This window comes from Penicillium canescens (genome assembly GCF_028828765.1).
Source record: "Penicillium canescens strain IBT 15451 chromosome Unknown utg000002l_segment0_segment0, whole genome shotgun sequence".
Taxonomy (NCBI): domain Eukaryota; kingdom Fungi; phylum Ascomycota; class Eurotiomycetes; order Eurotiales; family Aspergillaceae; genus Penicillium; species Penicillium canescens.
In genome coordinates this window covers 2,615,528-2,639,876 of record NW_026703964.1, presented here as the reverse complement: position 1 = coordinate 2,639,876, position 24,349 = coordinate 2,615,528, and the positions used below count along the sequence as shown (strand labels likewise).

Below are 24,349 nucleotides of genomic sequence, written 5' to 3'. Positions count from 1 at the left end.
CTTTGATTCTCCTTCGCATATACTAGATAGATATACACATAGATGCTGCTCAATTTATACATTTCTTTCTCCTTTCTCTTGTCATCTTCCGATATTCAAGACTGCATCCATGGCATTGAGTTGGCTTGATAGCCTGCTGAGATGTGCTGATCTCTCCCCCATCCGGGCGCTCGCAAAATATGGCCCTTCGGAAGCTGGTGCTCGTGCGAATCGGTCGAGGCTGTTCCGGTTGTTTCCTGGGATTTGACTGATATTTGTGCTACTAATGGCGGTGGTAGTTGTGGCGGTGCCATTGATCATGCTGTAGGTAATTGTTAGTCGATTGGCTACTTATTTAGATCCAAAAATGAACTCACTTTGAGGTTGTTGGTTCTGGGATAGACATAATTTGGGATTGGGGGTGGTAGTTGGTAGATTGGATGGCGTTGCAGGCTTTTGAGGGTGTCTGAGAGTTTGACAGGCAACAAAACAGGGCCGGCAATGGAAGGGAACGTTGTAGTAATAGTATGGTTCTCGAAATTGAGGTATGTCTTTGACTGAGATTGACCTTCTTTAATTGAAGCAGGCTGGATGCTTAGGAAATAATGAGGCCATAGATGAGCAGAAGCTCTCCTATATATACATTGCAGGTCTGAGGGTATGCATGGAGACGGCATGCCTTCGCGGACAGATACGCGAGCTTCAGCAGCTTGCATCGTGGCCCACATGGACCGGGCGAGCTAAACGAAAGTAGGAATGAAGGAAAGATCTTCGGTTCGCATCTACTCCAGATCCACTTGCCATGGGGCTGTGACGGCATGTCGACCCTTGAGCCAACGTTTAAGGCCAAGATGTAGTCCGCATGAACCATGGCAAGTGGGTCTGGAATTCCTGATGTGGGTAAGTCCGAGATCTCCATAGTCAAACGCACATACCCGTTCAGTCCATCTATGTGAAACAGGCGACAAGCCCGCTGCTATTGGCTGAGCTGCAGCCGAGCTGCAGGAAGCTGGGGCTAGGAGGCAGGTACTAGATGCATAAGGATGACCTCGTCCCTGCGACGTGAATAATTTAAAAAAGACATTCTTCTTTAGCACATGGTCAACCACATGTTTCAGGTGAGGGAGTAACCAGATTTGGTATATGTGCCGTGGAATGAAGCGAGGGGGTGCGTAAAAAGCAAGTCTAGCCGTTCTGCAAACGGATCTCCAACGGGATTCTCAAACAAGGGCAACATCATGATCTTCACGGAAGAAGACTAAAACGTCACGTTTAGGGCCTAGAGCATGGTGAAATGACTAATCCAAAGTTGAAGACCGTCAATCATCTTGGCGGTAACTGCGCTTCGCAATGTCCGGCATTCTCGCGTGGGACTTGAAACAGAGCTCAAGGGTGAAACAATGTCGCGTGGTCGATCACATGGAGCTTCATGCACTGGCCCAGGGGCTTAGCTCTACGTTCAAAGGGCCTCATAGGTCCGAAAGGCCAAGACCGCGTAAACGATGCTGCATTCCCCGGGCCACGCGCGCCTCTTCTTTTGCCGTTCTTGATATCAACCTTGCAGATCTCTTGGCAAGTCAAGGATTGGCCGGAACACTCGGCGTAAGGTCATAATGATGGTGACAGATCCATACCAGCCACGTCTTGAGCCCTACGGGTCATTTTGCACCGCCATAATGCCGGCCGACAGCATGCCAGGACCCTGCGCTAGGAAAGTTAAGATCGCCAGCACGCGAGTGCCTTGTTTCAGAGTGCTATAAATGTCTATCATGCAGCGTGTCTGAAAAGGGGGCACGTGGATTGCCTTGTTGAGGATAAGTATGATCAGTCCAGATACCCAACAGTCCCAGAAAGGAAACAGTAACTGGATTTACGGGGACGCCACTTAGTGGCACTTTTCTCCTTCTGGTTTCATCAAGGCAAAGCGATCAAGCCCCAAAGGCGCTTGTTTATGAGACTGAGCAGGTCAGCTTGGGCCTGTGGCTTAAGACCATTACCGGATGCCCTAGACTACACCCCGAGATTAAGCATCCATTAAGATGGAGCACCCTTGGACATCCGAAACCTCTCCGCTCAGTATGGATTACGGTCCGCAGAGCGCAGTGGACCGTGCCGCGTGCCCTACCGAAATATGTGCATCTATACGAGGCATGTTAATAGCCATTTTTATTAATATCTCTGTAGCGGTATAGATCGGCCCCTGGCTCCCTGCGCAAGCCACAGAAGCCATATGGGAGCCGCTGTTTCAGATAATAAGATTGCTTTTCCCACGCGTGTTAAAAGTCTCATTCCAGTCTTGCTAAGCGAGCTATGTTTAATGATGTGGGCCCTTGTTATGCAAGGCACGCCTGGTCCGAGCTGCGGAATTCCAACAACCTTATCTCCACCATATGCGTCGATCCCTCATTCGCTCTTAGGGCTTTCAAGGCTTGTAGAAGCCGATCGTTCCCGAGGTGGTCTCAGGTGAGCTAGCAATAATGCTGGTGTATATGTAGAGTGAGGTCGAATTGTGCCCTAATCCCCGCAATGATCCTCGTACTAGTCCAACTAGTTTCTTTTTCTTTAGTAAATCCTTCAAATTATTGAATTATTAAAACCTAACCCCTGGACCTTACAGAAACTCAATGGGTCATCCAATCTCCCCTTGACTGTACCTATCACAAAAACATAGCTTTTAGACCCCAAAATCAAATCATCCAAGGGGTCGCGGTCTCAAGGGCGCCACCGAAGGGGTAGTGATCGGCGTCACCGACCATCCCTTGGGGAGGTTTGCCGTTACCAATCACGCACGCCTTAGTCTGAAAAGTAACCCACCTTGACTTCATTTGCACCCCAGTATAGATCCATAAGGCACAGCTTGCATATTGTTGCCCTGTCAACCCGTTTCCATACTGCAGTAGTGCCACGCGACCAGAGCGGCGGACCAGTAAAAAAACAGAAATGATGGCTAAAATTTCAGCCATCAACCACGCATAGCGCTAGATAATCGCCGGACAGGCATTTTATGCCAGATTTGCGTTCGAACGGTTCTTGTTCGGTGCGTAAGGACACTCTAGTGTGACGCAAACTCTGATCACCTCCAGATGTAGAATGAACCCCGAGCTGGCTTCAGTAAAGGGAGTCTCATCTCGGAATTGATGATCTTCAACTCCGTCTTCGTTCTGGATTACGAGTACATCTAGGCCTTGGAATGATGTCGTTGAGGATTACTCCATTTTCGTGGAGCATGAGGATCGCAATATGCGAATCCTTGGTCGACGCGTATTTTCTTTTATTCTCGGGCAAAATTGTCCCCAAGCTTCCCTTCCACGAGACAAGGGATGACAGCACAGCCCCCTCACACTGCGTAATGAGCTTGTTCAGCACACCATGAAGGCAAAAGCAGACAAATGTGGTGGTAGTAGTCACGAAAGCAGATCATTTATCATACGATAAACAAGGAAAACGATGAAATAAGAGGCACGATGTTTTATTATATATCCACTGCGTCAAGGTTGTTAGAAGGTTTTTCCAGAAAACTCCGATGATATATATTGCAAGCCAGTCCCAACCACAACCATGTAGTATCTCAACTTTGCAATACTAGTTCAAAAATCCCACATCTGACCACTTATTCCCCTGGTGTTATAAGAACACCTTCTAGACATAATAAGATGGCCATGATACTTGGCACATTTAGCTCCATCAGAACAACAATTCAGATTTGCATTCGAATCTCTGATATTCCTCTCTATGCCGGTCATGACCTAATGGCCATTAACACTTGTACCCTAAGCTTCTAGAGCTTATCAACAACCTGAATGACACTGTCCTTAACACTTTGCTTATTTAGTCACAGCAAACCATTCGCTAGCTTCTCATCTTTGGCGTAGTTGGCACGTAGTCCAGGAGTATTGGCATAGCTTGTGCCACGAACCAGCGTAAAAGTGCCGCTGAAGTCACCAGCGCCGAGCTTTTTTACAGCTTCGCTGATTTCAGTCAGTGATAGTATCGGTCACCGTCCACTTGGAGGAAGTGGCTTCCTCCAAAGCACCGAGTATCTCCTTCTGTGAGGTCTCAACTGAGGCAACGTAAAGATATTGATTGGGAGGTTCCTGGGCAGCTTCAGAACAGAAACTACGGCCTCTCCCAGCTGTTTCTCGTTGACGAGTGTAAATGTCCTGCCCTCCCCGTCCCAGATGGTTGCAGTACGAGACGTAATGTCGTAGTCGAGGACTCTAGTAGTGAGACCCTATTATAGAATGACTATCAGAAAGGCATATCAACCAATAATTGCGTCGCATTCTTACCAGTCAAGTAAAAGTGCAGTCGCGATACCGATCCAGGTGAGTCCTTCCGACTCCTTGGACTTTATGTAATCGAGGACCACCCTCTTCTGCTCAAAAAGAGGCACCAACTGTATGGCAGCATCGCTAAGGGTGTTCGAAGAAAACTCGGAGGGAATAAATCTCTTCACGCCAGCGCGGATGGAAGCATCAATAAACTTCTTCTGGTCAACAAACCCAGTGGCGGCCACAGCTGAAGTTACAGCATCTTGACCCCTCAAGGCGGACTCCAGCTCAGCCTCGGAGAAATCCGGTTTGACATCAGAAACAAAGGTTGCCCCGCTCGAACTGCATGACAGGACAGTTACTTTGGCGTCAGGCGATGCAACAACGGCCTTGAGAATTATCTTGCCAATATTTCCGCTGGCCTAGAGAGAAAGTTAACTTTTATTTAGAGACGTCAGATAGTTCAGAAGATAACGAACGCCAATAAGTGTAATATTTTTCAACTGAGATGCCATCTTGTTTAGCTGGATTTGGACTGTGTTTGACCTTGATGGCGGTTGATACGTGTGAGAGTCGATATGAAATGTGGACATCTATGGCACATTGTATGTGTTAATTGATGTGATGTGATGCTACTTTCACTATACCTGCATGTCTGCTCTTGACACATTTTGTAATCTTTAGTAAGTTTCTGTAAATCAAGTATAATGAAACGTTTGTAATCGCAACCTTGCGGGTCTCAGCCAGTTTTTATACCAGACATGGATATTACGACAGAAACCGGCCCTATATTTATTATCATGGGGTAATGTGCGCTCTTATTTGTGAATTCATTTGCTAACGCTTCGAGTCTCTCAGGTTAAGAAAGCCTTGCGCTATAACAATCTACCTACATAGCTCAAGCCGAGGTCGAAAACGGCCTTCCGCTGGCCTATAATATAACCACACCACTTAAAGCATTAGATCCTGCGTCATGTCTAAGAGAGTATGAAAGTAGTCAATATAAACATCGATATGTGTGGAGCTCGTTACCTTGACCAAGCATCTGTACAGTACATTAAAGCCATGACTCCGACCCTTTTTACGTTCTAAGACCAGTAAAAGCGAAAAGAAAAGATTCAATATTAAACGAACTATTTGTTGATTTTTTTTTCATATCAGTAGGAATTCCCTGGTGTTGAATGGTTATAGTGAGCCTTTCCAGAATATAAAACAGCCAACAGTGATATTATCACCAGCAGAAGCCCTGCAATCCCTTTTATCAATGATAAAATATGGATAAAAGATACGCAAAAGTAAAGCGAATTAGCGAAAGAATGATGCACATCTAAAACCGATCTACTTGCACCGAGGCACGTGGATGTAGTGTGGAGACAGTTTGAGGACTTCATAGATTGCAATTTAGATACGAAACAAATGGTGGAGACTTCTAGCCTAAGAAAGTTACTTGTAAGAAAAGAGTGGACATAATCTTGTCACTTCAGATCAACCTAAACTATAAGTGTAGTCACGGCATACTAGTTTCTCACTACTCAACTAGCGTGCTGTCGCTTGCATTTGAGTATCCACAGTAGATTACCGGCACATGGTGTGGGCGAACTACTGTATAGCTAAGAAATTTTCTTTTTATTGCGCTTGAATCCCAGAACTTCTTTTTTTTCAGCGTGGTGCTTCTCTTTTGTCTTTTTGCCAATCGCAACCATGACTGTTGATGAGAAGGCAAGCGTGCACGACACGGAGTTGGGGAGTCCCCGAGACTCGACTGAGGAGCATGAGGTCTTTAAGAAGACTGAGGACGGTGTCAGCTTCCGCAATGTCGGCTGGTTCAAGGCATGCATTATCTTCGTGAAGGTACTTTTCGCGACTGGTGTGCTGTCGCTGCCATCATCGCTCTACTCACTCGGTGCGGTGGGTGGCTCTATTAGTATCGTCGCCTGGGGCGCGTTCAACACCTACTCTTTCGTTATTCTGGGCAACTTCCGCAAGCAATATCCTCACTGTCACTCCATCGCCGATATGGCGGAGGTTGCTGGCGGTTTCTTCGCGAAAGAATTGACCGGCCTGATGTTCCTCATAGGCTATGTCCTTGTCACAGGCAGTGGTATCATTGGAGTGTCAACAGCACTGAATGCTCTCTCACACCATGCTGCGTGCACTGTCTGGTGGTCGTTGATCGCGGCGGTTGTGATTGTCGCGACAGCTTCGGTACGCAAACTCCAGCATGTGGGCTGGCTCACATATGTAGGATTCATTTCGATCTATGCCGCGGTCTTGATTGTTGTCATCGGAGTCACCACACGCGACCGACCTGCCGCCGCACCCCAAGAGGGCCCCTACGACCTCGGCTTCGTGGCCATCAACAACCCCGGGTTTGCGGCTGGCATGGTAGCTTCTAGCACTATATTTGTTTCCTCGGCTGGTACCAGTGCCTTCATCCCGGTGATGTCGGAGATGCGAAACCCGAAGGATTACAAGAAGTCTCTTTATTTATGCATGGCTTTGGTGACTGCGTCGTACCTTGCCTTCAGTTTGGTTGTCTATAGCTGGTGTGGACAATGGGTGGCTAGTCCATCCTTGGGTGTACGTATCCCTACACCGATTCCATGTATCATCCATGAGCTAACCAATGCTTGATATAGAGCGCTGGACAAACGATCAAGATGGTATCTTACGGTGTCGCCCTGGTGGGATTGGTCATGAGCGCCACAATCTACTTGCACGTGAGCATTTCTCTCCCAAGTTAGAGAGACATGAGGCTAACAGTTTGACCTAGATCGCCGCCAAATACGTCTTTGTGCGCATTCTGGGCAAGACTCGTCATTTGCAGGCCAACACGGCTGTACATTGGATTACCTGGTTGAGCTGCACGATTGTTCTCGGCGCCATTTCCTTCATCCTCGCCGAAGCTATACCTATTTTCAATTACTTGATTGCACTTGTTGGCTCCTTATGCTTTGCTCCTCTCGCCATGTGTCTCCCTGGCTTCCTGTGGCTCTACAGCAACGGCCACTACCGGAAAGGCAGCCTTGTGCAAAAGTTAATCTATTTGTTGCACTGGGGAATGGTTTTTTTGGGAGTTTTCTTCCTTGTTGGCGCAACCTACGGTGTTGTTATTCAAATCATCGATGCCTACGCCACGGGAGCGATTGGTAAGTTTGGTATACCTTCTACGCTGCATAATTTGCGCCTGACTTTTCTCCTTCTAGGTTCTGCTTTCAGCTGCGCCGACAACTCGAACTCTTCGTAGACAAGAGACTCGAAACGTCTTTGTCAAGCTGAGCTACCTACGAAACAGCTCTGGTAGAGTGAGACGGGCCACCTGGAGTGGATAATTGTAATAGGTGTAATGAATGGCTATAATGAGGGACTCGGTCACAATGAGTCTGTAGTAATGAGTTGTCATAGAATGGTATCAAATTTCGTTACAAGCCGCCCCTTAACTCACAATTGGTTATTGTGAAGGTCCGAGACTCACGCCGATCTCCACTTATGGACCCGGACGGTGTTCCGCGAACATAGTGCGAACTGTACCGAACACTGTGCCTAGCGCTCTGAAGAAATTTTCTCATTGGTTTCCCTCTTCCGCTTTTGTCGAAACCCTCAGGACTACAAATCCCCAATTCTGACTTTATCAGGAAGTCTAATTGTTCCCTTTGCATACAGTTACCATTCAGTTCCATCTGAAAAACCTCCGCAGATTTGGCTCAATCCAGATTTTTTGACATCCCGTGTGGATCCTCACGCATCGGGCCATGGCGCGCCATATTTGAGGCGGTCGAACTTAAATTCTCTGTAGGTGGAGTCTACAGGTGAGCTCGTCTCGCTCATAGCTTCTTCATTCACAATGTGTTCGCTGCACGTGTGCTACTACATCTCGTTGCGATCATCGCAAGGCTTGCCCCGGGTCGCGAGACGCTGAGTGAACTACGCTCAACGTTCTTGGGCTAGACATCTGATTGAACATGTTTAACTAATAAGATGCTCGGCACTCCGTAGAATTTCCCTGTGTTTGGCGCAGAGGAAGTAATGTTTAGGTGTCTCAGAGTATGAATCAGCAAACTATCCCGCAGTGAGGTCCCACGTCTACCGAGGCAATGTTAAAGGTATTTAACGGGATAGACATTGGATTCTCCTTGGATGAGCTCATCCCATCATCCGAACGACCAGATACGCCCACCCATCCCCATAAGCAGAGCTTCTAACCACCTCCTCGATTGGGGCAGACATAGGTATCACAGCACCATGCAAAACAGGCTTCGCGAGAACAGGAGTTCTCCGACTAGGAAAGAGATTTGGTAGCAACGTGTGCAGGATAGTCCCCACAGTTTGAATCTGGGTAGTTGGACTGGCACGCGAAGGCAAAATTTGACTTGACTGCATGCTCGATGCTGGTATTGAAGGTGGAATTGGTGATTGTACCACTTTCAAGGACGAGGACTCCGCATCTGGTGGCAGTGGAAGAAAGATCCTAACTGGGACATTTCGGAAAGGCTGTGATAGTTGAGGAAGGAGAATGCTTGATATGCGTTGGTAGGAGGGAAGGTCAACTGTATACGCGTGAGATTGATGTTCATTATTTGTACGAGTGAAGAATTTCAGGCGGAATGTCACGTACCATCTTCGACGGCCTTCCAAAGTCCCGATGAGTCTTCTTTCGAAAGGCTCATGATGCCTTTTGCTGTGCCGTTTCGGAGGAAATCCGCCTCCTTCACGCTGTTGATGAAGGCATCGTTCATGACCATACCATCGGCGTCAAGCCGCACAAGTTCCTCATCCGGCCAGTCTCTGAAATGCACTACCAATTTCCAAGGTAATGGTGAAACTCTCTCTGGGGACTCGTCACCTACTGAGGTAGTCTTTGAAGCAGGGTCCGCTCCAGCATAAAGGTCAAATAACAGGCCGACTGGATAATGCCACTTCAGAGGCACTCCCTCGAATTCGAACCAACCATCATGTGGCTGGGAGTCTGGTTCTATTAATGAGTTCGAGAAAAATGCTCGAAGCTTAGGAAGCAACGAGGGGAGATATGAGATGCGTGGGTATGAGATCTCACGGAGGGGGTTAGCGTCCTGTCGTGCTGAGTGTTTGAGGGGACATACGAGGTATGGATCAGTCTGATCAAAAGTTCGACTTTCCGATGATGCCAGGGCAATTTCCAGTGGGATGCGCCCGTCCCAGACGGTCTTCTGGATAGAGCCAAGAGTCACCCGGTTCTCCATCCTGAAAATCTGCTGGCGAATGAGGTGACTCTGCTGCGTTTCTGCTGATCAGTCAGTATATATTTGGTCCCCCTGAGATGCAGCAATCTTTTCTTGTGGTTTCAACATCGCCATACCTTAGTGTTTAATGGCCGAAAGCGCGCTGCTGAGCTTCGCAGACTATTGCCCCGCTTTAGATGTGGTCATGGTCGGGGAGATCAGGTATGCGCAGAATCCTATGGGAAGAACCAGCCACGACTCCCGGATATATCTGGTTTGCTCGATCAAGCTGTTGGCCCTTTCAAAGCTACTGCTGGTTTGTGTTGACACCGCGCGACTTAGAAAAACGCAGAAGGTTGATTGCACGTGTTTCTGCCTGAGGCAAAACACAAGGATATTGATGCCTTAGGATTTGATGCCTTAGGATTTGATGCCTCAGGCCATCCACACTCAGTCCATCTACTTCCATATTGTAGCTCAACGCGAGGGCTATGGCTACCTTCCACAGAAATTCTACCAATTCTACCTAAATGGATCAGAAACTCCATCAGACATCGAAGATACTCTTCTCCTTCGAAATATCCGTATTGAATCCCGGACCTTCAAATCGTCTTCTTAACCATCAACAACCATCAACAAGCATCACAGTAGAATGTCTGACTTTCTCTGCCACATTTCTATTGACATTTGGCTTCTAAAGGTCTGATGCATCATCTTACTTAGCAACTCTAACCCAAACGACCGTGGCACATTGTTCAGAATACCTAGTCGCTCGAAGACATCCTGTTTGTTGGCACGACTCCAGATGAAACCTGCCAAGCAGCTCACGCCAAAACTATTTTGATGAGCGACTGCCGTCAACATGCCGGACAACAATATATAGCAGGTCCAAGCATCTTGTGCCCCCACGGCGGAAAAGAGTTGAGAAGCTTTCCGCCCGCCATGCTTAGCAGGTATTTCGAGTATCATTTTTAGCTCTTTGCGAGCAGTACAGCCAAGCCTGAAAGGTTCCCGGACACACATTTTGCGTTGCAATAACCGCATTGGTGTTGTAGTGATTCCCAACCGTAGAATCTCATAGATTGACACAGATGTTGTCCAGTTGCCAAGTTTCGCCCAGACATTTAGTAACCTCAAGTACCAGTCATGGCGGTTTCTACCACCCGAAGGTAGGCATGAAGCCTCCATATGGCTTTTCAGACACAATCTGGATGCCGATGTGCTCTAGTTCTGCCAGTACCGCTACGGATATCCGGTTCCGAGCTGCGAGGCCGTGCTGCATGCGCTTCACATCACTTCCGACCTTGGCGGGAAAATCCCCACAAGATTAATTGCAGGCCGTGCCAAGGATTTTTTCAATAGAACCTTCTTCCACGTCGTCTTGTTTACGAACTGCCGCTGCAGTGGCAATGGCCAAACGCTGTGCCGGAGTGCCCTCTTGTCAACTTGTGATCATACAGGCACAGACCAACTCAAGGTCCGGTCTCGCTGTTGAAAACAATCGATAGGGGGGTACACTGCTGAAAACCCAAATTTCATTAGCTTTCGTCTGGCCAGCTGCAAGTGATGCAGACAGGAAAATGGAGTTCAAGTGCAGAGGTGCTAGCTCATAACTCATCTAGAGGTTGAGGGTTAAATGCCGCAGGTCATGGTGCCAGTTTTTGAGGCGATCAGCAGACCATGGCCCATGCTGGCCAAGACATACAGTACCTTTGCGCATCTCCACGCCACAAAGTCCCTTGCCGGCTCAATTGCAAGAAGTGTATTTCGTGCCTGTCGAAGTGAGGAGAACCGAACGCACAGAAAGTTCTAGCGAGTACAAGCAACCCCGACCGAAGTTTGACGGTATCCGGAACATCCTCATGCTACGTTCTGAACGATGAAACCAGGAATATCAATTCGGAACGTCCCCGTGTCATCACCGGCCTGGTGGGTCCTGACATATTGAAATGTGTCAGCAGTCTTGACCTAGGTAGGGTTTTCGAGTCCAAATATGGATACGGTCTTGATGCCGATTTTGTCGACTCCTTTCAAGTACCAAGCCCGAACCGGGGTGGCTTACTTCCAAGCCGACCCGGCCCGAGAAAGTATATTAGTGTTGATATTGACATGACTACGGCAACATCACACAGACTAAATGACTATATGTCACTTTGTTGAATCGGTTTATTCACTCCTCAGATCTCATTTGTCAACAGTCCGAGTCAAACCCCGGAAACCCCGGAGTTTCGTTTAGTACAGTTAGGTTGAGCTTATCAAACGGAGCAGTGGGGGCCGGTGCCGCCATTTCCGGGGGAAAAACTGTGGGATTGTGGAATCCCATAGAGGCAAGAGATAATAATTATGATGCAAGGGATGTACGTACGCAACATGTACCAATGATAATGGTGGGAATGTGTTGAGATGCAGATGCAAGTATAGGCACGTGACCTTTAAATTACTTACTGAAGCGGTTAGCGTGCTCCCTTCAGACTTTTAACCCTTCTTCCGGCCCCAAGACCTTCCCAATGAGAGCTCGGCAAATTGCCGTCTCCACAGTTGTGGTTAAGGGTTCTCCCCCGTGGGCCTTGTCTTTCTTACTTCTATGCAGAACAGCTGGGGAAATGATATCTCGGGGTATTCACTTAACAAGCGGACCTCGCTATACCTCTCCACACTACCTTAGACAAGATTCCGTCTGACCCGGGGACACAAAATTTCTCCACGCATAACTCGGTGGCGATGGCCTTCACCGGCACCCCCATACTGCTCAGACGGCTAAACGCACAACGCACTGTCTCCAACGCAAGAATGCCGCATATCTGCTATTCATAGTCAGTCTTTGGGACTAAGTCTAGGATTGAGCATCCAATATATAGGGAAATATTGATAAAAGAATTCCTGTTCTTTCTATGATTTCATCCAGGAAAGAGGATTCCGGGTCAGATATATACTGAAGCTCATTTGCTGCCGGCTGAATGTTTCCATGTTTTGTCCGGGGAAAACGCTACCCCGGCCAACGTTCCCACATCACCGTGCATCTGTAATCATCCCTCTATCATAGCTTCAAACCCCATATTGCCCCCGTCTATGGGGATATAGGCGACGTGTGTTGTGGAGAGCACTTAGTTGGGGAATTTGCACATCCACAATTCCACTAGAATAGCAGAGATTACTTAGGGACCCATCTCCTGCACCTTTCGACCCATTTTCTTCTTTCCATCTCCGATCAAATTTTTTCCTCCCACCCACCTCACCTCCTTATTCACCTTCCCTCGAGCTGTTACAACTACAGCCATGGGTGTTCTCACACTTCACGAGGATCGGCCAACGCCAAAGTCTGTTTACAATTGGCGTGTCTATGCTCTTGCCGCCATCGCATCATGTGGTTCCAACATGATCGGTTATACCAGTGCCTTCATCGGTACAACTATCACACTGTCATCTTTCCAGAAAGAATTCGGTATCGACAAGATGTCATCTGCCCAGCAAGATTTAATTAGCGAGAACATTGTCTCTCTCTTCATTGCCGGGGCCTTTTTCGGTGCCCTGGGCACATACGCCCTTGGTCACTTCGTTGGCCGCAAGTGGTGCTTGGCTGTTGCTTCCGCCATCTTCACTCTCGGATCTGGACTACAACTGGGTGCCAATTCTTCTCGAGGACTAGGAATTCTATACGGTGGCCGTGTGTTGTCTGGTTTAGGAACCGGCGTGGCATCGAACATTATCCCTATTTACCTCTCTGAACTGGCTCCACCTGCGATCCGAGGTCGGCTTGTCGGTCTGTACGAGCTCGGCTGGCAGATTGGCGGTATGCTTGGTTTCTGGATCAACGTGGGTCCCCTAGCCCTGCCGATCTCCTCGGTGTTTGTGCCGTCTTTGCATTCAAGCTAACCTAAATCTGATAGTACGGTGTTGAACAACACATGCCTCAGGACCATGAGCAATGGATCATTCCATTTGCTATTCAGCTTGTCCCGTCCGGTCTGCTTTTCGCCGGTGCCTTGTGGATCAAGGAATCTCCTCGTTGGCTCTTCCTGAAGGACCGCCGCCGTCAGGCGATGGAGAACCTCTGCTGGATTCGTCAATTAGACGCCGACGACATTTACATCTCTGAAGAGGTTGCCGCCATTGATCAGGCCCTTGAATACCAGAGAAGCTCCATTGGTATTGGCTTCTGGAAGCCTTTCCAGGCTCTCGCCTCTAATAAGAGTGTCATGTACCGTCTGGTGCTGGGCTGTATGCTCTTCTTCTGGCAGAACGGTTCTGGCATCAACGCCATCAACTATTACTCTCCAACTATCTTCAAATCGGTATGTGTACACTCCACTCGCTATAAATCTTCTTCAATTCTAACTTCGATTCCTAGATCGGTGTCGACTCCAACACTGTCAACCTTATGACTGGTATTTTCGGTGTGATTAAGGCTATCATGACGTTTGTGTGGCTCTTGTTCCTGGTCGATCAATTCGGAAGACGGAACCTTCTCCTTGTTGGTGGTATCACCGGATCAATCTGTATGTGGGTTATCGGTGCCTACATTTGTGTCGTCAAGCCCGAAGACAACCCCAGTTCTCACCTCGACGGCGGTGGTATCGCGGCTATCTTCTTCTTCTACCTCTGGACTGCCGTCTACACCCCTACCTGGAACGGTACCCCTTGGGTCATCAACTCCGTAAGTTACCAATCCTTGCCATCAATCATTTCGAGTTCCTTCTAACGAAACCAACAGGAGTTCTTCGACCCTAACTTCCGTTCCCTGGCCCAGGCCGCAACCACTGCCAGTAACTGGCTTTTCAACTTCCTCATCTCTCGCTTTACCGAGCAGATGTTCGAGGCGATGCACTACGGTGTCTACTTCTTCTTCGCCTCCCTGTCCTTCCTGGCATTCTTCTTCGCCTTCTTCCTTATCCCTGAGACAAGTGGTATTCCTCTGGAGAAGGTCGATCGTTTGTTCGAGCAGAAGCCTATCTGGCGCGCAAACAAGATGCTCAAGGAGCAGCTCGCCGCCGAGGAGGAGCAATTCCGTTACGATGTCAAGGAGAGCGCTTACCACCAAGAGAACACTGCTGGTACTTCAGACGAAGAGCAGCAGAAATGAGCGATATGATTATAGATAAATAGTTTATAGATAGAGTGGTTTATAGACCACAGGTTGTACATACGACTACGATTTTGTATAGACGTTGCATCCATTGACGCGCATTTTCATGAATCACTATTTATTATTCAACTTCTTTTTCACGAAACATCGCTGTAGATGTCGCTAATCCGAGAAGGATCCCGACACTATGGAGACTCCTTGGGGCCTTCCTGACCGCTTCAGGCTTGCGGAATCTCGAGATGAAGTTTCCTCTTTACCTATATGCTTCCCTTTCAGTATTATTTTCCTGTTGATGGCTCCTAACGTTATATTTGCAATTCCTTGTATAATCCGAGGTAGGCAACAGATTCCTATAGCCTAACAAAGATAAAGTGACTTTGAAGAGGCACTTAGTCGACCGCACAATGGCCTGCTTGAGAATATATGTCATCAGCAATATTTGGAGGATTCCATCATTCTACTGCGTAATTAGAGCCAGGCCAGCCACCAACACCCTAAGGATGTCAAAGAGCTTAGGCCTCAGGATAGAATAGATAGTCGATGAGAATGATGCTTCAGGTTGATACCTTGCGTGCTTCCTCAAGGATCCGTCTCTCTTCCCTTTCCCCCCACTCTCTTTTAACTATGAACTGTTAGATGATGTGCCCTGTGTCTCTTTGTACTTTAATATACTTAGTCGGGCGCTCTTTTGAAGTTTTGAGATGTATTTGTCTAGTATTTGTTTATCGGGTATCAAATGAGAACGTAGCAAACATCAACATACAGCACTCGGCACCGCTCCACTCTCCTTTTGCCGCAGAATTTTAACGGCCAATTGATAGGCCTCATCCTTCGCGTCGCACTGCGACGTCCCTCGAATAGCCTCCTTATCCCACCCATGAGCGCACCCCTCCATCCGTTCGCACACCGAAACCTTCCCATCTGTATCATTCAACTTCTTCGACAGCTCCTCAGCCTCAATAGCAAAAGGATCCTGCGCAGCTGTGATTATTAATGTCTTGTTTGGGAAGTTGTTTGGATCCGCCAAGATAGGCGACATACGCGGATCCTTAGGATCGACTCTACCCAGATTGAGACATTTATGACACAGATGGGAGAAGGGCGGGAATATATCGCGCATGATCCAATTTGAGCGGTCTGCCTGGGGCTTTTCTGGTGTGGGAAGGGACATATCCATCGGCCCGTAGAACGAGATGACCGTGTCGAATATCCCTTGTTTTGGGTTGAACTGCTCTGACGCAGATGCCACAGCCAAGGCGATGTTGGCACCCGCGCTGAATCCAGAGAGCGATAGCTGCGTAAGATCGAAACGATCGGGTTGCGACCGTACCCAGTTCACTACATCTTCGGCATCGTGGAAAGCTGCTGGGAAGGGATGTTCCGGGGCGAGGCGATATTGTACGTCGATTACGGTGTAGTTGGCATTGTCTGCGACGAAGCGACAGTACTCGTCATCAGAACCGAAAGTGCGAAGGACGAAGCCGCTACCGCAGAAGTTGATCAGGACGGGGGTTGGGCCGGTTTGGGTGGCTGGTTTGTAGATATGGGTCTTGATGGTTTGGCCGTCGTCTCGCGACGGGACAAGGGCTACCTCGTCGGGTTTGGGGTTTAGGTGGAGTCGGGGCTTCACGAGGAGACGAAGGAATGAAGCGAGCGATTTATGGTAGCCATAGGAAACTCCCATGACATTGAAATAATGATGTTATAGAAGTTTGCTTTGCTGGTGACACGTCTGATGGAGCATTCCCGCGCGGGCGTCAGTGGGCAGAGATATGTACTTATCCACCCCTCTGACTACGTGTGATATCATCTGGAGTAAACAATTCCCTTTGATCGTCTTCCAGTTGATACATATCCCGTGTGCATGCCTGTGAAATCAAGGTTATAGCAGATCGCTACGTCATGCCACACAACCCCCGACACGGCATAGATCAGCACTTTAGCATTGCAAAGATAAATGACAGATTGAGTTTGTCGTGGGCAATGAGAAAGAGTCCGTTGGCTGCCCGTGGTTTTTGGAGAAGCTGCAACCAGACCTCCGAAGCCAAGAATGCCGACGAAGACATTAAGTGAGATGCCGAAGATGTGTTGCTGACCTGAACACTATACTATGCCTGCTCTGCAAGCATGTTGGCCGGCTATTTTGAGATATACTGAATGCGAGGGACCAGGGACCATCAACAGGGATTCCACTTGTTCAATTGTATGTGCGACCGAACATCTTGAGCTGTCATGAACACATGCATCCGGCCATATCCTTATAGCGTGGCTGGTGCTGTAGCGGGGCTGGAACGGGGCTGGGAGGGTTGGCTCTGTGGAGCATAAGCTTGGCTCCAGACCTTCTGGAGACTCGAGGAGGATTGCAGGGTCCATATGTAGTACGCGTGTAGCGGGACACAGAAGGCCCAGGGTCCGCAACTCCAGATACATACATGTACAGCCTCTCCATCTGGGGCAAGTGAGAACATTTGTAGTGGCCCAATTGTAGTAGGTTGGCCAATGAGATATGGCAACAGTTGCAAATCGAGCCCTTGTTCTAATTTTAGTGGGGTCAGATCCTGCTGCCGAAAACAGCAATGATAGGCGACCAATCTGGAAGCTCACGGAAAGGCTGTGTTCGTATACAGTATGAAGGAAAGCGTTGGTGAATCGGTCAACGGATGTGTAAGCGGCTTTAGACTGAGACATTCCCCTCATTGGTGTAGCGTTCCATGGGTAAAATGGTATGCTGGCGCCCGAACTGGAACATTGTTGCATTGGACCCTAGACAGTTGCCACCTGGGGGAAGCAGACCGCCAAAACCAGATTGGCTGATCCCAAATGCACTCAATATTGATATGATCGTCCTGGGCTTGAAGGCTGGTGTGGCAGCGTCGGAAAGGCTGGCACTCAGCAGCCTCATGGCCAGGGGAATTCGTACTCGGTAGATCTGTATATCAGGACGATCGCATTTAAATGTAACTCCTACAATTAGCAATATAAGCCATGCAAATTGTCGTTGCCTTGAGAAGGAATTGTTTCAAATCGCAGCTGGGACGATCGCCTGGGCCCACCTAGCGCTTACGTCGTACTGTGGAGTGTGATGATATCAGGGAAATCCGCCAAAGAAAAGATTCACGATCCTCACCTTCTTCCTCACGCACACTCGTTTGGTCGCCATGCAATTGTCGACCTCCAGCCTGGGAGGATGTATTCTCTTCATTCTATTCCATCTGGTGCATGCAGAGCAGCTCATTGAAGCCAACGGTCTTACGGCATGCCACGGAGCCGATAACTCCGAGATCACAATCAACCACCTGAGTGCGGTGCTCACGCCTGGAAACAACTCAGTGAGCCTGGTATTCGATGGATATTCTGGGGTTGCCGGAGATGTTGTCTTGGACATCGATGTCTTAGCGTACGGGTACAAGGCACTCTCGCATCGGATTGACCCATGCAGCCTGGACTTGAATGTCTTTTGCCCGATGAAAGCGATCGAGTTGCAAATTCCCAAATTCACCTACACCTTTAATAAGGGCGTACTTTCTCAAATTCCAGGTTTGTTTGATTAACCTAGAGGCTCAGCGGCAGTCTACCAAATTTTGTTGTTACTAACGGTTGCGTCATAGGTATCACCTACACCGTCCCTGACATCGATGCGGTAGTTCGCATCAACTTGAACAAAAAGTCTGGAGGGAGTGTCGCTTGTCTGGAAACCCGTTTGCAGAATGGAAAATCTGTTTACCAAGCCGGCGTGTCATGGACACTGGCCGTCATCGCTGGCTTAGGCCTCATTGCTTCCACGGTTCTTTCACTTCTCGGCCACTCCAACACTGCGACCCATCTTGCTTTCCGATCGCTGGCTTTCCTTGGCTTCATTCAATCCCAGGCAATGGGAGGGTTGATAGCTGTGGAAATTCCACCGATGGCGCAATCGTGGATCCAAAATACTGTTTGGAGCATAGGTATTGTCCAAGCGGAGGCTCTGGAGACGATTTCGACTTGGTTCCAGCGCGCTACGGGGGGTACACCCTCGTCCGTGCTTTCCGAATCAGATACTGTCTCGGTCGTCCTGCAGAAGCGCTCATCTATCCAGGCGCGCGCCATTCAGTCAGGTAGTCAAATCGTCTTGCGCGGCATTAAGCGGGCTGGAGCACGAGCATCCATCACATTGAGCAACATTTTTATGACTGGATATCTCTTTTACTATTTTGTTACAGCACTTGTCCTCGTTTGTGTCGGGATCGCTTTGGTCGTCCGCTTCGCTCTGTCCAAGAGAACGACCTCAATTCCGAAATTGGAGAAGGCCGTCGGTGCCACCGCAGACTGGAAGACAGTCCTGCGGAATACTTTCTTCCGACTTGCGTGCATTGGATATCCCCAGATGTGTGTGCTCTGTCTATGGGAACTGACCCAAAAGGACTCTGCTGCGGAAATCGTTCTAGCCATTACCATGTGGCTGGTGACGACCGGCGTCTTGGCCTTCGCTGCATTCAAGATTTTCCAACGCGCGATTCGGTCTAAGCAGCAGCACAACACACCCGCCTATACGCTGTATTCCGACCCAGCTACACTGAACAAGTGGGGCTTCCTCTACATCTACTATCGTGCCCCAGTCTATTGGTTCCTCGTTCCTGCCCTCGTCTACATCGTCGTCAAGGGAATGGTTGTCGCCTTTGGTCAGTCTAACGGAATTGCCCAATCTATTGTTCTCCTAATCTTGGAACTTGCAATGATGCTCGCAACCGGCATCATCAAGCCATTCATGACTAAGGGAGCAAATGTCTTTGCAATCATTGCGACAGTGCTTAACTCCCTCAACGCGATCTTTTTCTTGGTGTTTTCGAACGTTTTCAACCAGCCCACGCTCATGACAGGCATCCTGGGAGTGCTATACTTCATCTTCAATGCTGTTTTCACTCTCGCGCTTCTCATATACCTCCTGGTTGGCATGGCCTACGCAGTCTTCTCCAAGACGCCCGACGCCAAATACCGACCTCTGGCCGATGACCGTGACTCATTCCGCTGGTCTCGAACTGGAGGGACAACTGAGCTGGACCACCTCGAGAAAGTCGCAAGAGGCGAGGATGCGGAGGCTCACCCGAACTTCCCTGCCGCTCACACTGCTCCCCCCAGTGATGAGGATGTCTCAATGGCTGCCAGGAGACCCTATAACGATGTGGTGGATCCTTCGCTGCCATTGTTCCCCAGCAGTTACGACGGTGGTCGGCGCAGATCGTAGATTATTTTGTTTCTTGACCTGACTTTCAGTTCTGTGTTGTCATTTTAAAGATTTCTTTCAGCGATTCACTTTCCACCTTTGCTTTTGTTTGGCGCACTGGCGCTACCTTTGGTTATTGTACATATTAAAGCTCTGGTGTTTAAGGCTTCGGGCATACATTTCAAATCATCTCTTGGTCATTGTATCGCCTTTTACTATGTCATTGTGTCTATTGTGTCTAGGGAAGTATGCTAATAGAACGGACCCGCAGGTAACAGAGAGAGCCGAGCAAGGACAGCCAAGTCCAACCGGCAGTTAGAACACCAATTAACAACCTCTAAATAGGGGCCACAACGCTGCGATTTTCAGGTGAACCGACTGGCGCCGTTGCAGAGAGAAACTCATTGTAGCCGTGGCTTAATAGCCATATAAGGCGATACTTGAGAGCTGTTGAAGAAGTCCCAGAGAGAAATAACCAATATTGGAAGAACGAAACAACATGAAGTAATAAAAAGTAGAGTTTTCGAAGTCTCAACGTGATTCTGTTTACGTGTCACTGTCAAACCAATGGAAATGAACAAGAGGAACAACTTTGCAAAAAGAACGTGACTCAAAGAAAAGCAACGCTGTCGCTTATGTGAACAGAGAAATATATATGAAGATAAAAAGAATGTTTGAAAGAAAAGACGACAAGTGGTATCTTAGCATGAAGAAACAATAGACGGAAGATCAACAGAAGTAGTTGATGCTCTTGATCCCCAAATCGAGCTATCCTCACCAACCAACGTTGATCCTCCTATCTCACCAATTTCGGATTCAGTATCGAGCTCGTCAATGGTTGTCGCTAGGCTCCTGCGCTGCTGCATCGGCGGCGGCGGCGGAGACTGTAGTTTGCCTGAATCGTCAAACCAAAGCACACTAATAGGGTTCTTGCGCGCCAGGTCAAGCGCAGTAAGCCCACCACCCGTTAATTTGTCGTTGGTTGGGGTTTCCACAAAGTCCTGGATTGAAGGATCCGCGCCTGCATCTAACAAGATTTGGAAAATGTTATGTCGGCCTCGTTCAGCAGCCAAGTGTAATGGTGTCTTTCCATCGGAAGTTCTTGAATCGAGCGACGCGCCACATTTGATGAGTAGCGACACCAGTGATTCGCGCGGGACTTTTGCAATCACTGCCAAATGAAGTGCCGTCTCGGCATTGCAAGAGGCCACTGGGGCATTGATGTTTGCACCATGGGACAAAAGTAATGATATGAAACTGGCAGTATGCTCAGTCGAGTGATCTGACAAATTGAAATCATTGATGACAAGATGGTGCAGAGGCGTTAAGCCACTACAGGTTGTCGCATTGGCACTGAAGTTACATTCAAACAGTGATTCCAGAATGTCAAGGCAGTCTTGGTTCAGAGGGGGTGTGATATGAAGAAGAGTCTCTCCCTTTGCGGTTTGAACATCAAGTCTTGCCCCTTGGTCTGCCAGGAACAGGAACATTGCTTTGTTTCCAGCCGCAGCAGCGCACTGTAAGGGTGTATATCCCTGAGAGTTACAGGCCTCGAGATTTGCACCTTGTGCAAGTAGATGTGCAGCAACAGAAATTGCAGATGGGTCGCGGGCTTGCTTGTGAAGTAAGGACTCGCCTTCACTATCCCATGCATTGATATCTGCACCCCCAATGACCAGCATGTCAAATGCTACCCAGTTGTTCTCCAATGCGGCGATATGCAAAGCAGTCATCCCATAGGACGAGCGAGTTTCCAACTGAGTGCCACGTTCGAGCAACAGAGAAGCAGCCTCACAGTTGTCGGTTTTGCAAGCGAGTTGCAGTGCCGTCATCCCATCTCTGTTTAAGATGTTCATGCTAGCCCCTTTTTCGAGAAGGAACGCAAGTATGCGCGGTCGCTTCAATTCGACTGCTAAATGAAGAGCCGTATTACCCGTGGCTGTATTTTGAACATCCATATCAAACCGACTTTTGATCAGGAGGGGGACAGTTGCTTCATCATGGGTTGTCCCAACAGCTAGTTGAAGAGCTGTCGCTCCTTCTTTGCTGGCTGTTCTAGAGTTTGCACCTCGATGAAGCAAAAGCTTGACCAGTTTTCGATGTCCTTGCTCCCCTGCAATATGCAACACCGTTTTACCGTCTTTGGAGATGGCATTTATGTTGGCTTTAGAGGCAAGGAGCAAATCAACCATCTCTTCATTGCCTCGATAGACTGCACAGTGAAGTGCAGTGACACCGAGCTGATTATCGCAGTCATTAATATCTGCACCTTGTTCAATCAAGCGTCTTGCCTTTCCAATAATGCCAAAGTAGGCGAGCACATGCAGAGAGGCCCAGTCGGAGAAATATTTCCCGAGGCCCAGCTGCTTCGGCATCTCAAGCCCGGGGGCACAAGAGTTTGTTCCAGGGGGTCTTCTCCAGGACAGCTTATTGAGGAAAGCCCGAATGAGAACCTGCGTCGCTTGCTCATCTTCGCCGACCTCGCCAGCGTGGTGACCCCAGTAGGTTGTAGCGTAGTTGAGCAGCTTTCCCCGGGGCTTGCGAGGTATAGCTTCCTTGCTAACATAGCAGTCATCAATAACATCGTCGGGGGTGATGATTGTGAGACAGACATCGGCGATGTTCACTTTGGCAGTTGGGAAGAACACTCGAGCTGCTGGTCCACTTAGATACTCCTTGGCTGTCTTATGCACCAAGTGAACTGTTCCACTCATAGCATCAATTGTCAATAGTCCAGCAGCCTCATAGAGCATGGAATGTTCGGTTGATGAGGGCTCCTTCGAGGCGCTATTCCCATTTACTTCATAGCTTGCCGCAAAGTTTAGTTCCGAGACAGTCAAAGGCCTCTGGGCATATAATGTCCAATATAGGCAGCGACTGGCGAAGGGATTCTGGCTGATAATTCTGGTCATCGACTCGCCATAAGCGTCATTTAGATTCTCAGGTAAATGAAAAAGTGACCGTTGTAGTAGGTTTCCGTCTTGACACCTAGATAAAAGATCCATATTCAGCCGAGCCAATAAAAACCTGTACAAAGTAAAAGTGTCAGTACCCAAAAAAATCTGTTGTAAATGAAAAGCCTCTCACTCACAGACCATGCGACTTCCGGGCAACTTGTTGAATAACAGCGACCTTCAATTCAGGCGCGTATTGGTCCAGCATGGCAGTCAAACTTTCGTCCTGGTCAATGCGGGCGCAGACATAGGTTTCAAGATCCCCAGGAGTAGCCAAGACAGATACATGTTCGTCTTTGGACCCATATTTTGCCTCGCGTGAGGTAATAAGAAGCTGTGCATGATCCGGCAGTTTTTGAAGGCGATTAATAATGCGGTCTTTCTCCACGTGCATATCGATTCCGTCAATGACGAACATGACCCGAGAGAATCTGTTAACCTCAGCGCGAATAGCATCTTGGTATGTCTTTGCTGACACGTTTCCCTCGGCGAAAGACTTGGATTTGTACAAGCAAGCAGTAGGGTGAGATGGTACTCGCTTCCGATACACAAGTTGCGCAAGGATTTTATCAAGGAACCCCACAGAGCTCGTCTCTTCGTCCGCCTCATCATGACCGAAAATAAAAATGACCGCTACGTCTGCAGATGTAAACGTTCTCTGTAGATTGTCGATAATGGTGGATCTAAACTCTGTTAGTATGGCCAAGCCTTAACCGTTCCTTGGTAGACTAACGCAAGAAAAGTCTTTCCAGCGCCCGCTATCAAAAGCATTAGCTGTGGGTTTAGTTTGACTGGGGGATCTCAAAGGAGAGCTTACCTGGTCCAACGCAGTAAAGGGTCCTGCTACATCCAAAAAGCCATTTTGTGTACGTGTCATTGTCAAATATCCATTCACATGTTCCCTTAAGCCTTTTGTTGCAAAGATCTGCCAATCTCATAAAGCTCTTGGTAGCGATTTGGCTCGTAGTAGCGTGGAACTCATTGGCGTCTGGTGTGCTTGCTCTTATCCCGTCTAGGAGTTTGGGGTTTAGTTAGAGGACAAAGGCGAGCAGGATGTTTAAACTGACTATGGTCCATTTCGTGAAAGCGACGGAGTACGTTTCGGAGTTTGTCCTCGACTTTTGCCTTCTCCCTACTCATAATAAGTGAAAGTCAGCCTTATTTCATAAAGCATATCAGTGTTAACATGGGTAAATCATACCGAGACTCAGGTTGCATGGATAAGAGCATCATAACTTTAAACTGCTCCAGCCTAGGAATGAATGTGTTTTCCAGTAAACGCTTCCTAAATGAGCGAGCGGTGATACCACCAGGCTGAAAGTAGATCTCGATTGACCCAATGGTTGACTCGAACGAACGGAGTACCTCATCGAGGTTACGTAGACGTGATGGATCCACGACCCATTTGTCCTCTGCCCAGTTCAGTTGGTCTTGAAGTCGGCTAAGTAAATCAAGAAGCTCACACAAAAGCAGCATCGCTCGCTGTGCCCCATCTTGAGATTCTCTGTTTCCACCCAGGCAGCGCATGACCGCCCGGATGGACCGAGAAACTCGGGTAAGGCGACCTCGAATCACTGGGCCATCGACCATGGCTGGAGGCTTCATAAAGCGGACAATAAACCTATAGCTTAAAGAATTAAGAGACACCAAGCAAACATACTTAA

The 24,349-nt window shown here is 48.4% G+C and overlaps 8 protein-coding genes across 8 annotated transcripts; 3 read left to right on the top strand and 5 right to left on the bottom strand.

Moving 5' to 3' along the window:
- Nucleotides 1–81: 81 nt before the first annotated feature.
- Nucleotides 82–385, bottom strand: N7446_002197 (uncharacterized protein; the record flags this gene model as incomplete). Its single annotated transcript, XM_058510946.1, has 2 exons — nt 82–301; nt 357–385. The coding sequence occupies 2 exons, from the start codon at nt 383–385 to the stop codon at nt 82–84; spliced, it is 249 nt and encodes an 82-aa protein (XP_058376482.1).
- A 3,426-nt stretch (nt 386–3,811) lies between these two features.
- Nucleotides 3,812–4,765, bottom strand: N7446_002196 (uncharacterized protein; the record flags this gene model as incomplete). The annotated part of the gene is made up of 3 exons (XM_058510945.1): nt 3,812–3,947; nt 4,269–4,672; nt 4,730–4,765. 3 exons carry the CDS (start codon nt 4,763–4,765, stop codon nt 3,812–3,814), a joined length of 576 nt encoding a protein of 191 aa, XP_058376481.1.
- Nucleotides 4,766–5,951: 1,186 nt separating this feature from the next.
- Nucleotides 5,952–7,497, top strand: N7446_002195 (uncharacterized protein; the record flags this gene model as incomplete). Its single annotated transcript, XM_058510944.1, has 4 exons — nt 5,952–6,830; nt 6,890–6,970; nt 7,024–7,399; nt 7,457–7,497. 4 exons carry the CDS (start codon nt 5,952–5,954, stop codon nt 7,495–7,497), a joined length of 1,377 nt encoding a protein of 458 aa, XP_058376480.1.
- Nucleotides 7,498–8,313: 816 nt separating this feature from the next.
- N7446_002194 (autophagy protein 5) lies at nt 8,314–9,684 on the bottom strand. The gene is made up of 4 exons (XM_058510943.1): nt 9,586–9,684; nt 9,350–9,510; nt 8,866–9,298; nt 8,314–8,797 (listed from the first exon to the last, which is right to left on the bottom strand). Exons 2-4 carry the CDS (start codon nt 9,467–9,469, stop codon nt 8,394–8,396), a joined length of 957 nt encoding a protein of 318 aa, XP_058376479.1. The 5' UTR covers nt 9,470–9,510; nt 9,586–9,684; the 3' UTR covers nt 8,314–8,393.
- A 3,040-nt stretch (nt 9,685–12,724) lies between these two features.
- Nucleotides 12,725–14,528, top strand: N7446_002193 (sugar porter family MFS transporter; the record flags this gene model as incomplete). The annotated part of the gene is made up of 4 exons (XM_058510942.1): nt 12,725–13,261; nt 13,336–13,740; nt 13,797–14,102; nt 14,160–14,528. The coding sequence occupies 4 exons, from the start codon at nt 12,725–12,727 to the stop codon at nt 14,526–14,528; spliced, it is 1,617 nt and encodes a 538-aa protein (XP_058376478.1).
- A 757-nt stretch (nt 14,529–15,285) lies between these two features.
- N7446_002192 (alpha/beta hydrolase) lies at nt 15,286–16,215 on the bottom strand (the record flags this gene model as incomplete). The annotated part of the gene is made up of 1 exon (XM_058510941.1): nt 15,286–16,215. One exon carries the CDS (start codon nt 16,213–16,215, stop codon nt 15,286–15,288), a length of 930 nt encoding a protein of 309 aa, XP_058376477.1.
- Nucleotides 16,216–17,658: 1,443 nt separating this feature from the next.
- On the top strand, nt 17,659–19,777 carry N7446_002191 (transient receptor potential ion channel family protein). The gene is made up of 2 exons (XM_058510940.1): nt 17,659–18,068; nt 18,140–19,777. Exons 1-2 carry the CDS (start codon nt 17,690–17,692, stop codon nt 19,750–19,752), a joined length of 1,992 nt encoding a protein of 663 aa, XP_058376476.1. The 5' UTR covers nt 17,659–17,689; the 3' UTR covers nt 19,753–19,777.
- Nucleotides 19,778–20,432: 655 nt separating this feature from the next.
- Nucleotides 20,433–24,275, bottom strand: N7446_002190 (NACHT and Ankyrin domain protein; the record flags this gene model as incomplete). The annotated part of the gene is made up of 6 exons (XM_058510939.1): nt 20,433–22,758; nt 22,823–23,368; nt 23,419–23,443; nt 23,503–23,697; nt 23,753–23,817; nt 23,887–24,275. 6 exons carry the CDS (start codon nt 24,273–24,275, stop codon nt 20,433–20,435), a joined length of 3,546 nt encoding a protein of 1,181 aa, XP_058376475.1.
- Nucleotides 24,276–24,349: the final 74 nt, after the last annotated feature.